The sequence below is a fragment of the Aedes albopictus genome, chromosome 3 (genome assembly GCF_035046485.1).
Source record: "Aedes albopictus strain Foshan chromosome 3, AalbF5, whole genome shotgun sequence".
Taxonomy (NCBI): Eukaryota; Metazoa; Arthropoda; class Insecta; order Diptera; family Culicidae; genus Aedes; species Aedes albopictus.
The window spans coordinates 402,715,838-402,729,779 of NC_085138.1; the positions used below are offsets into that span (position 1 = coordinate 402,715,838).

General features: G+C 42.1%; 1 protein-coding gene across 1 annotated transcript; it reads right to left on the bottom strand.

Moving 5' to 3' along the window:
* Positions 1-3,958: 3,958 nt before the first annotated feature.
* LOC109426489 (ATPase family gene 2 protein homolog B) lies at positions 3,959-12,867 on the bottom strand. Its single transcript, XM_029854224.2, has 3 exons — positions 11,469-12,867; positions 10,271-11,056; positions 3,959-4,132 (listed from the first exon to the last, which is right to left on the bottom strand). The coding sequence occupies exons 1-3, from the start codon at positions 12,771-12,773 to the stop codon at positions 3,986-3,988; spliced, it is 2,238 nt and encodes a 745-aa protein (XP_029710084.1). The 5' UTR covers positions 12,774-12,867; the 3' UTR covers positions 3,959-3,985.
* Between the last annotated feature and the right edge of the window lie 1,075 nt (positions 12,868-13,942).

Sequence of the window (13,942 nt, forward strand, 5' to 3'; positions counted from 1 at the left end):
AGTCTCACGAAACTTACTGCAAGCCTATCCGTATACGTGAGAACAAAAGATGTTTACAAAGTTCTTACAGATAGATTAACACGGGACATCTGAACACAAACCACTACCACACAGGAAATTGGATTGGTCAATACGTTGCAGAATAACTGATACAGCAGTTGTGCAAATGGCACGGAGTCAGCTTTGAGCATCTCGGCTGCTATACGATCGACCTCCGGGGCTCTGTTCAATTTCATGCTACGAATGGCTGTTTCTATCTTCTGCACCAGAGCTTCCCAAACTTTCAGGTGTGCGACCCCCTTTGGTCAACGGACGTACTTTTGGCGACCCACCATAGAAATTCCCTCATTTGTTGTCTGTTACAGAAAAAAAACCTAGGGGGTCGCGACCCACAGTTTGGATAACCATGTTCTGCACTGATGGAGCTTCGGTTAGATAGATAGATAGATGTCTTTATTAAAGAGATTTTCAGCCCGAGGCTGGCTCATCTCACGCAGAAAAAAGCATGGTAAAATCAAAAATATTTCAGGTAAACTCGAATGAATTGTTGATTTGTTCTGGCAACAAAAATAAAACTGTTTGGAGCAAATCGAACGTCACATTTGAAGCAAATTCAATCCATTTTTGAAACAAACATGCATCTTCTGACAGGCTATGTTTTTCGTGGCAGGTCGGCCCTACGGAAATATTTGTTTTCCAATTAAATTTACAAAGTCATTTCCTTCTCTAGGGAAACCCACTTCCCGCGTGGCACTTTCAATGCCAACATCATGTAGATAGCATATGCTCCCGAAATCAATGGGAATTCGTGAAAACTTTTGGTGAAACTTGACTTTTTTGCAAGAGGAAATCTTGTTTGGCGCTGCAGCTGAAACTTAGAGAGTTTTGTTTATGTTCTCGACGTCGGAACGGGGGGCTCTTCAATGAGTACTGCAGAAATCAACATGTAATTGAGTTAGTTTTAAAAATTAATATTTTAGTTTTAAATATTTTATCAGTTTACCGAATAAACATGATATTTTTGTTTCAAACGAACGAAATGTGTCTCCGTGCTCTACGGAGCTTCGGTGTTGACACGGGTCATGCGTCGAACCCTTGGCGGATCATGCTGAGGCGTGGCCGATACTTGAAAAAGGTGTCCAAAGTGCTATACCCAGCGTTTCAACTGGTCAGCCGGGTCAATAGAGGTAATAATCTATAGAGGAAGAATGACGCTGGCGTCGCTGCCGAAACATCTCTTGCTGGCGGAGATAGGCCAGGCTATAAGTGTCAATGCGAAAAAGTATGTAGTTTGACAGATAGATACTTGACATGTTTGCGAGCGAGAACTAAGGGAACAGCACCGACATTCGTCCTCTATAGTTTATTAACTCTATTGCCGGGTCGGTCAATAACTGTCCAGACGTGTCCTTCACGGGCATCGAAGCATTTATTTTAGTCCCACTAAGGTGAAGTGAGAGCCAGGCTTTCCAAATGTACAGCCTTCTCGCAACAGCCCGCGCAAGGCTGAATCGACACTCTCTTATGTGTGCAGACCATCTCTCGTTACCGTGTGCAAAACCATCAATGAGAAATGTATTGCCAACAGCACGCACACGCATGAGCGAAAGATGTATTGAAACAGCCGCTGCTTCGACTGCTTGCCTGACAGTTGCATACTCGAGTCGTATCAAGCCGAGTGGGAAACGTTGTGAGTATTGTTGGCCGCATGGCGATGACAATCTTCGACTAACCAAGCCGGCTGTCGCGTAAAGGGTGTCATACAATGAGGTACAGATACAGGTGGCGCAGATAAACATTGCAAACCACTAGTTGTCTCTTTTGTTCTACCGCTGATCAAATGCAACTCAATTAGTGACGTCACTAATTGAGTTGCATTTGAACAGCGGTAGAACAAAAGAGACAACTAGTGGTTTGCAATGTTTATCTGCGCCACCTGTATCTGTACCTCATTGGGTGTCATAGGCTGTCACGGGAGCACATGGCTTAACGCTAAAAGTTATTCACAAAATATGTGCTCAATAAATATTTTTTTACAAACATGATATGCCTTTAACAAGATGCATTAGGAACAAATACCGCAACATTAGGAACACAATGTTCTTTCAGATAAAAACGAATATAATGCTCATAACAACATCAAAGTGGCAATATTTCGTTATTTTCCCGTAGGTTAAGGATGGATTTTATTATTTTCAATTCAATCCATGTAAAAAGTTTGCTTGGGGCGATACAATTGTGGTTTAAGCATGAACCCAGTGCTTAACTCCTCCATGATCGGATCAATTACCCTATGCAAAATACTCTACTAGAACAAGACTTACAGGTACATATTCTCTATTTGAAAAAATACATATACATTAAATGCGTCGAAAATTTTGAGCGTGGGATATACCACGATACTCGACACGTTCAACAGAAGTAAAATGCTCGGGCCGAACGCAGCGATTTTCCTCACTTCGTGTACAGCCAACGAGAGACGGTTTGGGTGAGAGCCGAGGTTGTCATCGGCGAACGAACGCACATACAAAGCAGATTATGTGAGCAGTTCCCGACAGTGATGTTGTACGTCGCATGAGTTTTATTCTGTGGGCTGTCATGAACCATGCATTCACAAGGCTGTCATGGGAATAAGAGTGTGACAGCCATCAAAATGCTATCATGATGCGGTATTTTTGGGAAGCCTGAGTGAGACATCGTAGAGGAGACGGATGACGCCGGTCTTTACGGCTTTCTCGCCTTTGTCGGCTAGAGTCCTTCTCGAGAGCCGATTAGCGCTGACGGACTACGGTTTTGGCTCCTCGTGTTTTCGCTCGCTCTATCGCGGCTTTGGCGTTCCTTCACTCTTCTATCTTCCTCCAGGTGTCGCTGGTGGCAATGAAGGCGCTCTTGATGGCGCTCCATTGATCCTCTACGCTTCCACTTTCCGGAATATCCGCAGCACGGTTCTCTAGCTCCTCGACGAAGGACTTTTTCACCGCAGCGTTTTCTAGTCGGCGTGTGTTGAACTGGCGCCCGATCTTCTCTCCTGTCGATGGATCCTAGCAACACGCAACCGGATCTCGCCAATTATTAGATTATGGTGGGACGCAATGTCGGCGCTACGTTTGTTTCGAACATCAAGAAAGATCCGTCTCCATTTTCGGCTGATGCAGGTGCGGTCGCTTTGAATCTCCGAGACGCCGTCACGGGAAACCCATGTCACTTTGTGAATTGGTCGATGAGGAAAGAGCGAACCCTCAATCACCACATCATTGTTACCACAATACTCTGCAAACAGCTCTCCATTGTCGCTCATTTCTCTCATGGCATCCCATGACGTACTCATATTTAAGTTCATAGTCCGAGTTGTGGGACCAACCTTCGCGTTGAAGTCGCCCATGAAGATCTTGATATCACCTTTAGGCATCTTATCCACGAAGGAATGCAATTGGCTGTAAGAGTTCTCTTTGTCTTGCATTTCGACAGCATCGGTTGGCGCGTAACATTGGATCATGGTAAAGTTTCGAACCCGTGTTCTGAATCTGGCTACATTATCCTCTCATTAATAGGATCCTACGTCATGAGCGCAGCGACCAAATTTAAAATCCTCCTTGTAATTTCATACATCTCATCCATCAATTGACTGTATTATTATCTCGTTTCAATGACATTGAATGAACGGGTAAAACAAAAGAAACACACTTCTATCTCAGAGCACATCATTCGCAAAAATTTCAATTGATTGCTGTGAATAAAAATAAAAAGCTCGAAGCAATCAATCTACATGCATTCCGTTGCCAATGTCCATCTGTGTTCCTTTGTCGCGCATAATCAGATACCTACAGGCGGCGCTGTACAACACCTTGGCCAAGTCGTCCAGAGATAAAAATTGCAAGTTGTTCATCTGTCTACCACCCGCATTCGAAAAGAAGGAGGCGTCATCAATGACCAAAACCGAAAGAATAAGACAATTACGTCATCGAAAGTCGTTTTTAATTTTATACTATATTCTACGGTTCGTTTCATATTGATTGTACCATTCGATTTGCTTACTCGTCAAAGAGGGTCGGTTTTCTTGCAGAACATGCTGGAAGTGGTCCATGGTGACTTCCTGAACGTCTTCATCCAACGCAGCAGCATGGAGTGCGGCCTGAGAAAATAATTTATAGTCTACTTAACAGATTCCTATTATACGGCATCAGCCCATGCTGTGCCAATGTGAGTAAACTAGCATGCATGTTAGAAGTCAGAAAACAAAACAGAAGGACAACTACTGTTGTTTTTTACCAAAAAAAAATACCAACTCAGTTACTGAGTTAGTCTTACTCAGAAATCGATAAGCCTTTTATTTTTCTACTCAGTTTCTACTAGTGTAGAATTAGCATTTAAGTTAAAATACACATTAATAAAAATGAAAAAAAAAAAAAATACTCAGTTTCTATTGAAAATGGGACAACCACTCCAATGTTCCACTCTTATCGAAAACTGAGTAGCAAAATTGATTGATCGATATCTGTGTGAGATCAGAGTGCTGAAGTTATCAAGGGGTCAAAAGCGAAGTGGTGGTGCTCTATTATGATAGTTGGAAATTTTGCCGCTAGGTGTCAATAGTTATCTTGTAAGACTTTCAATACATGTGCCTTGAGTTTTAAAATAGAGTGAAAAGTGCAGCCTTCGGAGTTTTCCAGAAGGTTCAGAGGAGTCTGATTGGTGAAGCAACGAATTACAGTCGAACCTCCATGAGTCTATGTTCCTTGACTCTATATCGACTCATGGAGGTAAATTTTTCCATACTGAAAAATAATTTCTGGGTTACTATGATGGTTCCTCCAAAATGCCTCCAAACGGATTTCTGTTCCACTACTCGATATTCTCTTGAGTCGATAGTCCCTTCAATATCGACTCATGGAGGTTTTACTGTAGATCGTAATTTTGTTACAAGGTTATTTGCAACCAATTTATTAGCGATTTTCTCACTAGGGGTGCTACACAAGTATTGGGCTGCTGTTTCTCATGATATAGCTGTGCTGCAAGATAGAGAGTCGGCAGCCTGGGGTGAACAACATAGCTCTGGTCCTCACATGTTTCTACCCCATGTTTCCACGGGTCAATCGATGATAAAGACCATAAGAGTTTCGTGCTTCTGGTAGTGCAGCATGGACACTGTTGTCTTTCTAACTTCAGCTAGTTTGACGAGGTACGCCCCGAGTGTCTGTCCACCAAGGAGGTGCGGCTCAAACAGCGACTGTTCTGCCATCCACCGGTTGAATAAGAAACGCCGTATCGCGTCCCTAAGATGGCAGTCCCACCAGCGCGATGTAGGCAGCTCGACCCTGGCAAGGTAGCCTGTCGAAGCCTTACAAACACCACCATGAAAAATGAAGATAGAAGAAAAATGAATCGGCTGAAAAATGAAACTCGCTGGAAAACCTCCGAAGCTTCTTGAAATGCCTCCAAAATCCCAGTAAAACTCCGTTGAACCCCATATAATGCCTTTTAAATCCTCCGAAACCCCCGAAAACGCATACGTAATGCCCCTGTACTGTACTGTGTATTGTTGAATGGCCGATACTAAGTATCTAAGTCTTCTCGGACGTAATTAATGTTTGGTACTTTCAGGGGTCCCAACCTCAACTACGATCACTATCTCGTAATTAGCAAGGTTCAAGCTCGGTTATTAACCCTTCTTTGGCATTAGGGTCATTTTTTACCCAAACCGTGCACTACGTCAGCGAGCTGCTGCCAACGTGATGCAAAAGGAAGGTTAACCGTGTCGGTACGGTAGCTGATTAGTGGATAAGTCAGATGAACGAGAGCGATAATCTCAACACTCTGTGAGAGGCAGCGCGGAAAGTGATAGGCCCTGCTCTAATACAACTTAGGAACGGGTGGTTCGACGAGGAGTGCTATGGGCTAACGAACGAGAAGAATGCTGCCAAAAGCCGGATGCTGATGTCGGGCGGGGACCCGTCAGAGAAAGGGGCGATATACGGAAGCAAGAGTAGTCGAGAAACGAATCCACCTCAAAAAGGAAAGAGAGCATGAGGAAGAAGTGATTACTCAGGCACAAGAGAGTAGGAAACAAAATGATATGAGGAGATTTTATGAAACTGTCAATGTCTTGTAGAGAAAAACAGCGCCTTCTCCCGTTAATGTACAACGACCATGATGAAAATTTGCTGACTGTTAAAACAATGGTATTATCACAGACAAACAGACGTCTTACTATACTTACTTCTCATCGTTTCTTTTTTAACGGAGAATTCAAATATTCTGTAGGAACTTCACAAATCGCTCAATCATGGCGGTCGCAGGTTGTGGAACCTCCAACGTTAGACGAGGTCAAGACTGCCATTAGAGGGCTGAAGAATAACAAGGATGCTGGGAAGAACGAACTCCCGGTCAAGCTTCTCAAGGGGCTGTCCATTAATTACGTAAGGATTTATGGGGGGAGGGGGGTTTGAGAAATCTTACGAGCCATATAAACATATTTTGGTTCTCATACAAAAAACCTTACGAGGGGGAGAGAGTGTTGAAAAATAGCGAAAATTCCCCTACTTAATAAAAGGACAGCCTCCAAACACAGTAGTGACCAGCTGTATCAACACTGCAATATTTTGAAGATATGGGAAGAGAAAGAGCTAGGTACCTGCTAGTTCGATGTATGATCCCATTTTCCCACTATACAAAAGAGGACATCGACTGGAGTACGCGAACTACAGAAGAATAACACTTCTCAACTCCGCGTACAATATTTTGTCCGGAATTCTGTTCAACAGGCTGAGGTAGGTAGATTGACAAGTTCTTCCTCGGTGAATAACAGACAGCTTTTCGTAAAGACCGATTAGATGTATTCATTCACTCTACTGCAGATTCTTGGGAGTACAACTTGCAGACCCATCATCTGTTTATGGATTTCAGGACGGCGTACGATTCAGTGTATAGAAACGTTATGCATAACGAGTTTGGCAGCTTATGATCGAACATGGTTTTCCGGCGAACCTGATAAGACTTATTCGTGCGAGGCTTGACGGATCGAAATCAAGTGTACGGGTTGCGGATGAAATTTCGTCATCGCTCGTAACCTTTGATGGACTGAAGCAGGGCGATGCTTTTAGCTCGTACACCGGAGGAAGAACAGGCTAAAACCGCACAGCGGAGAATTAGAAAGGGGCCACCGGCTTTTTACAGTTCAGAAGGACCAAAGGATTCTAAACGTTCAAAGCGACTGGAAGCGATTGGCCCAGAACCGAGACCAGTAGAGGTGAATGATTCATTCGCTGCGAATTGTAGCCCGTCAAGTATCGAGTACGTAAATAAATATATCGGAATTAGATAGAAAAAATCTTTAGAAGATTACGAGCTATTCGGCGATATTTTGATTAGTTGACTATTTTGTCGCTAGGTGGCACTAACCTTCAAGTAAAATCTAGCTAATACCAATGAATCAGGCGAACTTAATCCACATTTATATGCTGTGCGAACAGATTCTATGCTACCAAGTCATAGCTCTTTTCTCGGCTCCTATGTAACCACTAACTGAATAACATCTTGAGAAGGCATTTTTTCAGCCTTTTCACAGTTTTTAAATAATAGGTTATGGAAACCGTAACGCAATGCACGTAGAACTGGAACTATCGTTTTTAACCCTTCAGCGCGCGCTGTTGTAAAAAGTACCGTGGAGGGCCCATATTCTGCGCACCTAAGACTTCTTCAACTTCAATCAGCTGTAACAAATTCCAAATCGAACCGATTTGGCTGAATTTTTGACCGCACATAGTTATTAGCTTTGTAAATAAGGTAAAAATATAATTCTTATACTAAACACTCAATTTATATGTAAAATCATTAAAATTCTAAAGTGTGTCTTTGTTCCTAATTCCGCGCACCCTTTTTTGGAATGTTCCTTATTCTGCGCACTAATGTTCCTAATTCTGCGCACATGGGAAAAACTTCAAAAAGATAACATATTGTAATGAGAACATGATTCATAGGTGAAATTCAATTGAATTCTTCATTTTCAACTTCTAAACGACATTACGACCATATTGGAACTTTGCATGTCCCCAACATTGATACTACCTACTTTGATTACTAAGCAAAGGGAATTTCAATCATAATACACAAAAGGGTTTTGTAGCATTAGCATTATCTAATACTACTACGTAAAGCTTTTTAGTTATCCGCATATGCACATATTAGTAAATTCTACTTTCATTTCTAAAGGCAATATAAACTTTTTCGCCATTACAAGGTGGCACAATCTTTGTTTGCTAACTGAGACTTCTTTCTTGTCTAGCTCCAGGGTTTCCACTGTTTAAAAAAAATCATGTAAACTCACATCATATATCGCATTTGATGAATGCTTGCATGAATACATAAAATTTCCCCCGAGGTTGATAGCAAATGTTTAAAACAAGTGATTAGTCCGGTCGAACTATCAGATCAAAAATGTAAGAATCGTAAATTAGCCTTCGAAGTTAATAAACTAACTTGTTGAGACGTAATTACATTCACCGAATTGCTAGAAACATAGAATATCCTAGTTATAACTATGGTGGCATTTATATGATGTTTGTTTATAAATTATATGTTCAAATTTTAGTGTTGAAATGTCTGCGCAGAATTAGGACCACTATTTAATACCGGTTCCTAATTCTGCGCACCTAAGAAGAACAAGATTAAGAAAAGAAAAAGAAAACTCAATTGTTTTTTGCCGATTCTGATTCCTCGAAGACAGCAGTGCAGGATGCTCATGGAGAAGCAGACATTCTCTTTATTATTTATGTCGCAAAATGCTTCAGCTCATGAGGCAACTTTTTAGCAGCTTCTCTAACGGACACAGATTTCAGGCAATTTTCAGTACTTGCAACATAATTTTATTTTTTTACAAAATCATGGTCGTTGATTAGAAAAATTTTTCTTCACAAACTTTTTCATTACTATTGAAACAATATTCAAAAAATATATTTGAAGCTAATATTGAACTAGCGTCCGTGATTTTGTAGTATATTCGATAAAGTGCGCCGAATTAGGGACTGCGCAGAATTAGGGCCGGTCACGGTACAACACTACCAAAAAACCTCGCTTTTCGTATACAGCGCGAGCGCGGTGCAGTTTTGGTTGCTTGATGGCGCGCGTCCTGGAAGGTTAAAATTGAATAATTGAAGTACTTGCCGCTACTTGGAATCGAACTCCCAATCTCCGTATCCACTAGTCCTGATGATGTCCTCGCTGCCACACTGCTGTATATAAATAGCATGGAAAATAGCTAGTTTTGTTTTACTTCAGGCAAGGCTTTAAAATTGTGCCACAAGAAGCCTTACTCAACTTCATCTTACTGCAAAAGCTTGTGACATGTGCAATAATGTTTACATTGAACAAGCTGTGTGGTAGCGCCAACAGGTTCTTTAAACAGCGCCAACGAATGTTCTTTAAACAGCTACAAAGCGCTGCTGTCGTATGTATTTAGCTACCTTACAAAACTTACAGTATAAAAGCATCTGATTTATTAGTTGGGACTCTAATTCGATTTGCACATCTTCCGGCAAATTTTCCGGAGTTGGTTAAAGTGCAATAACAGCAACCCAAATTATTTCACAGCACAGAGATGGATAGCTGTAAAGTGTTTGTGTAGTAGCTATAAATCCCGCTTAAAGTTTGTTTTAACAATAATGTTTACATCCGACAAGCCGTGTTGGTTTGGTATACTAACAATTTCTTTATTACAGCTACTAGCTGTAATGAGTAGCATAACGGCCTTCAAAGCGCTTCTGGTTTGTGGATTTGTCAGTTTTACGAAATGTACTGTATAGTAGCAGCTCATTTGTTAGTTGGGACTCTTTTTTGATTTGTTCAAGTTCTTCCCGAAAATCTCCCAGAGTTGAAATAGGGTGCAATAAAGGTAGCCCCAGTGACAAGTGCTTGATTTCTGAAAACCGAGTTTGATAGCTGCACGGTGCTTGTTTTGCAGCCGTGTATTAGCTTATGGTTTATATTTGACTAGCTTCCATTTTATACAGCGTTGACTGCTTCAATTCGATTGCTACACAACAGGAAGCAAATGGCTGAAGCTTATAACGCTGAAAATGTTAGTTGGGAATCACCAACTATATGCTATACCACCAAATTGCACTTCACCTTGAAGATTTTTTCTGAATCATTTTCATTTATTGATAAATATGGAATGTTTCTACTGACGAATATGCATAGAAACTATTTACTTCTGCATAACACCTATATCGGCTAGATTACTAACTACGGATATTCGTTGATATTAAATACATACCTGAGAACAAAGATTCTGCAAATCCGCACCAGAGTACCTCTCAGTCTGTTTGGCCAACTCCGCCAAATCCACATCCGAAGCCAGAGGAACTCGCTCAGACACCTTTTTCAGAATTTCATATCGCGCTGTTTCATCCGGTGCCGGCACATGTATCAACTTGGTCAACCGTCCCGGTCGTAACAAGGCATCATCAATCATATCCGGTCGATTAGTGGCTGCTATAACCAATATATTCTTAGAATCCTCACTACTTCCAACGGCAGATTGCACACTCGACCCGATACCATCCATTTCCGTTAGCAGCGTCGATAACACTCGAACGTGAACGTCATTCGTTCGAACGCCTTGCATACCACGGTTTCCCACGAGCGAATCAATTTCATCAAGAAAAATGACCGCAGGAGCACTCAAGCGAGCTTGGTTAAACAGCTTGGCAATGAGCTTTTCCGAATCGCCCACGTAGGGCGAGTAAACTTCCGCCGCCGAAACGGAAACGAAAGTCATCCGAGACTCCGCCGCTAGACACTTGGCAATGGTAGTTTTGGCGCAGCCCGGTGGGCCATACAGAAGGATTCCTTTCAGCGGACGCATCCCAAACCGTCGGAACGCTTCGGGGCGTCGCAAAGGTCCCAACACCGATATTCGGAGGATTTTCTTTAGCTGGTCCATGCCGCCGATGGAATCGAGGGTTTGCGTCAGGCCACTTATGAGACCAATTGAGCTACGCAGCGATGTCGGTCTTACCCTTTTCAGGCAGTCGTCTATTATCTGGGATCTGTCGTGAGACTGAAATTCAAAAGGTGTACCGTTTGAATAATTGAATGTCGTAATTATTGAATTGAATTAAAATTATCATAGACATTCAGTCTTAAGCTCTCAGCACACACTGTGCCAAGTGTGCACATTTTTCCACACGCTAATTCCAACAGCCAAGCATCCGCTTGACATAACAGATGTTTTGTCTAAGTTGAAACCGGTGTTGAACGGATGGTTTATGCGTGCGGAAAAAAATACACACTTGGCGTGTACTGAGAGGTTAAGGCTGCTTAATTACTTTGCTCAGAAGTTTTCCGATCACGCATCGCGAAGTCTTACCAAGTGCACCATGAAACTTTTGAAAATTCTGCCCTAAAACAACACTAATTAGCGCAGCGATAATGTATAGGTAAATTACTAAGAAAAACAAAGTCCTGCTTACCTGTTTCAGCTCTCCGTAGGACACTCTGCCCCCAAAGACCTCCTGAGATGGTTGCCTACTTAGCGTTCGCTGAATCGTATAAACCAACAGCTCCAGATCGGCCCCCACATAACCCGCAGTCCTCTGTACTACCTCGTCTAGCTCCGTTTGCTCCAATGTAAATCCTGTTCTCTTTAGCACGGCCTCCATAATTTCGCCCCTTTGAAATTCCGAAGGCATTCGAACGAATATCTCCGTACCGAGTCTTCCGGGTCGTCGTACCTTTGAGTCTAGACTTTCAATATTTGAGGTGGTTCCGATTACAATAATACCACTGTCAGAGCCATGGTGATGATCCAGTAGGGATGTGAACTGGGATGAAATTCTTGATACATTTGAAACATCCTCGCCTTTTTTGTTATTTATTTTTGGGCAGAGTGTGTCCACATCCTTTACCACCAGAAGGGCTGGACTTGACCTCTGGAACAATTTATTGAACTGCTTTAAACGTTCAAAGATTTTTCGCAATTCCAGTTCCGTTTCACCCGGATGTGATTTTAAAAAGTCTAATCCACGTATCTCAAATATTGGATGATTGCCTTCTCGGGCGATATCTGCTATCAACGAGTACTTTCCCGATCCGGGTGGCCCAGCCAACAACACATTGTCGGAAGCTCGTCTAAGTGCTTTCGAAAGTGTTTCTCTGATATCCGTCAATCCTCCAAGAAGTTTTATCGCGCAAGTACTGAAGCCGATCTCCGCAATATCTATCGCCGTTTCAGCATCTATGTAGCCAAACCTCTGTAATCCAGTGGTCCCGCCAACTCGAATCTCAACGATTCCATAATTTGACTGGTCATCCGTTTTTATCAGGCAACTTTCGCCTATCACAAGTGTTTGTAAGAGGTCCTTCACAAGCGACAGCAGTTGTTCCTTGTTGGTCAACAGTTCCAAATCTAACTTCGAGCAATCCACCGTCAAATCTACTCTAATCCGTTGGAAATAACAGCATCCGTCGGCGATCAGCTCCAGTTCCTTAACCTGAGGAATCTCCTTCAGTCCAGTGTTCACATCGTTCTCCACACCCAACTGCACACATTCGTCCACGTAGCACACGGCACTGGTACTCAGGTGTCCGTCCGGTGGCGCAAATAACCGGCACAGCAATTGTTTCCCGTTGGACATACGAACAACGACCGGCACGCCGGGCGGTAAGTTGGTTTCATTCACGAACAACTCAGGTGATATCTCACATATCTGTGCTCCGGAAAATAGCTGCCGGCTGCGACATGTTATCTCACGGTTGATAACTACAGATTTCTGCATTATTATTGCACAAAATAATTGAAATTCATTGAAAAATAATTAAATCTATAACGAAACGGAAGCACTCCACAAAACATTCGCGATCTCGCACGATGAAAACAAAAACAAGTTCTTTTGCCAGGGTCGCATCAAGCATCAGCGTGCACGCACGAGAATGAAATGTTTCAGGAGCAAGGGTTTTCAAACCGTGATTCGTACGGATCAAGGCACGGATAACCGCCACGAGGCTAACCATATCATTTTATGAATAAATATTCAAACAACCCATTTATAATGAATGCATGTGACGCATACATAGAGTTTCGCAATGTGTCAAAATTCAGACAAAAGATAAGTCTCGTTCATGTTTAACTACACATTGTTACTATAAGTCACTTAAGCACCGACGAAGTTGTTTAGTTAATAAAATATTGCTTTTTACCCTTCTTACACCCATAAGAAGGGTATAAATACCGCTTGGAAAACCGACTTTCGATCCGAGGCCCGCAGGGCCGAGTCACATATACCAATCAACTCAGCTCGACGAATTGAGCAAATGTCTGTATGTGCGTGTGTGTGTATGTGTGTGTGTGTGTATGTGTGTGTGTGTGTGTGTGTGTGTGTATGTATGTTACAAAAAAATGTCACTCACGGTTCTCAGCCGTCTGTTGACCGATTTGAGTTCTCTTGGAAGCAAATGAAAGCTACTACATCCTAGTAGAACGCTATTGAATTTTATTTTGATTGGACGTTCGGTTACCGAGATATCTTTCAAAGAGTGCTAGGGAGTAGTACAACTTAATTATTTTAGATATTTTTGACAAAGTGTATCACCATAAATTTCTCAGCCGTCTATCAACCGATTTGGGTTCTTAAGGCCCCAAACGAAAGCTACTACATCCTAGTAGAACGCTATTGATTTTTTTTTTTTGATTGGACGTTCGGTTACCGCGATATCTTTCAAAGAGTGCTAGGGAGTAGTACAACTTAATTATTTTAGATATTTTTGACAAAGTGTATCACCATAAATTTCTCAGCCGTCTATCAACCGATTTAGGTTCTTAAGGCCCCAAACGAAAGCTACTACATCCTAGTAGAACGCTATTGAATTTTTTTTTTTTGATTGGACGTTCGGTTACCGAGATATCTTTCAAAGAGTGCTAGGGAGTAGTACAACTTAATTATTTTAG

Coding starts and splice junctions, on each gene's coding strand:
- LOC109426489 (XM_029854224.2), bottom strand. CDS start 12,773: ATGCAGAAATCTGTAGTTATCAACCGTGAGATAACATGTCGCAGCCGG. Junction 11,057..11,468: donor CCTACGGAGAGCTGAAACAG/GTAAGCAGGACT, acceptor TTTGAATTTCAG/TCTCACGACAGATCCCAGAT. Junction 4,133..10,270: donor TGCAGAATCTTTGTTCTCAG/GTATGTATTTAA, acceptor TTATTTTCTCAG/GCCGCACTCCATGCTGCTGC.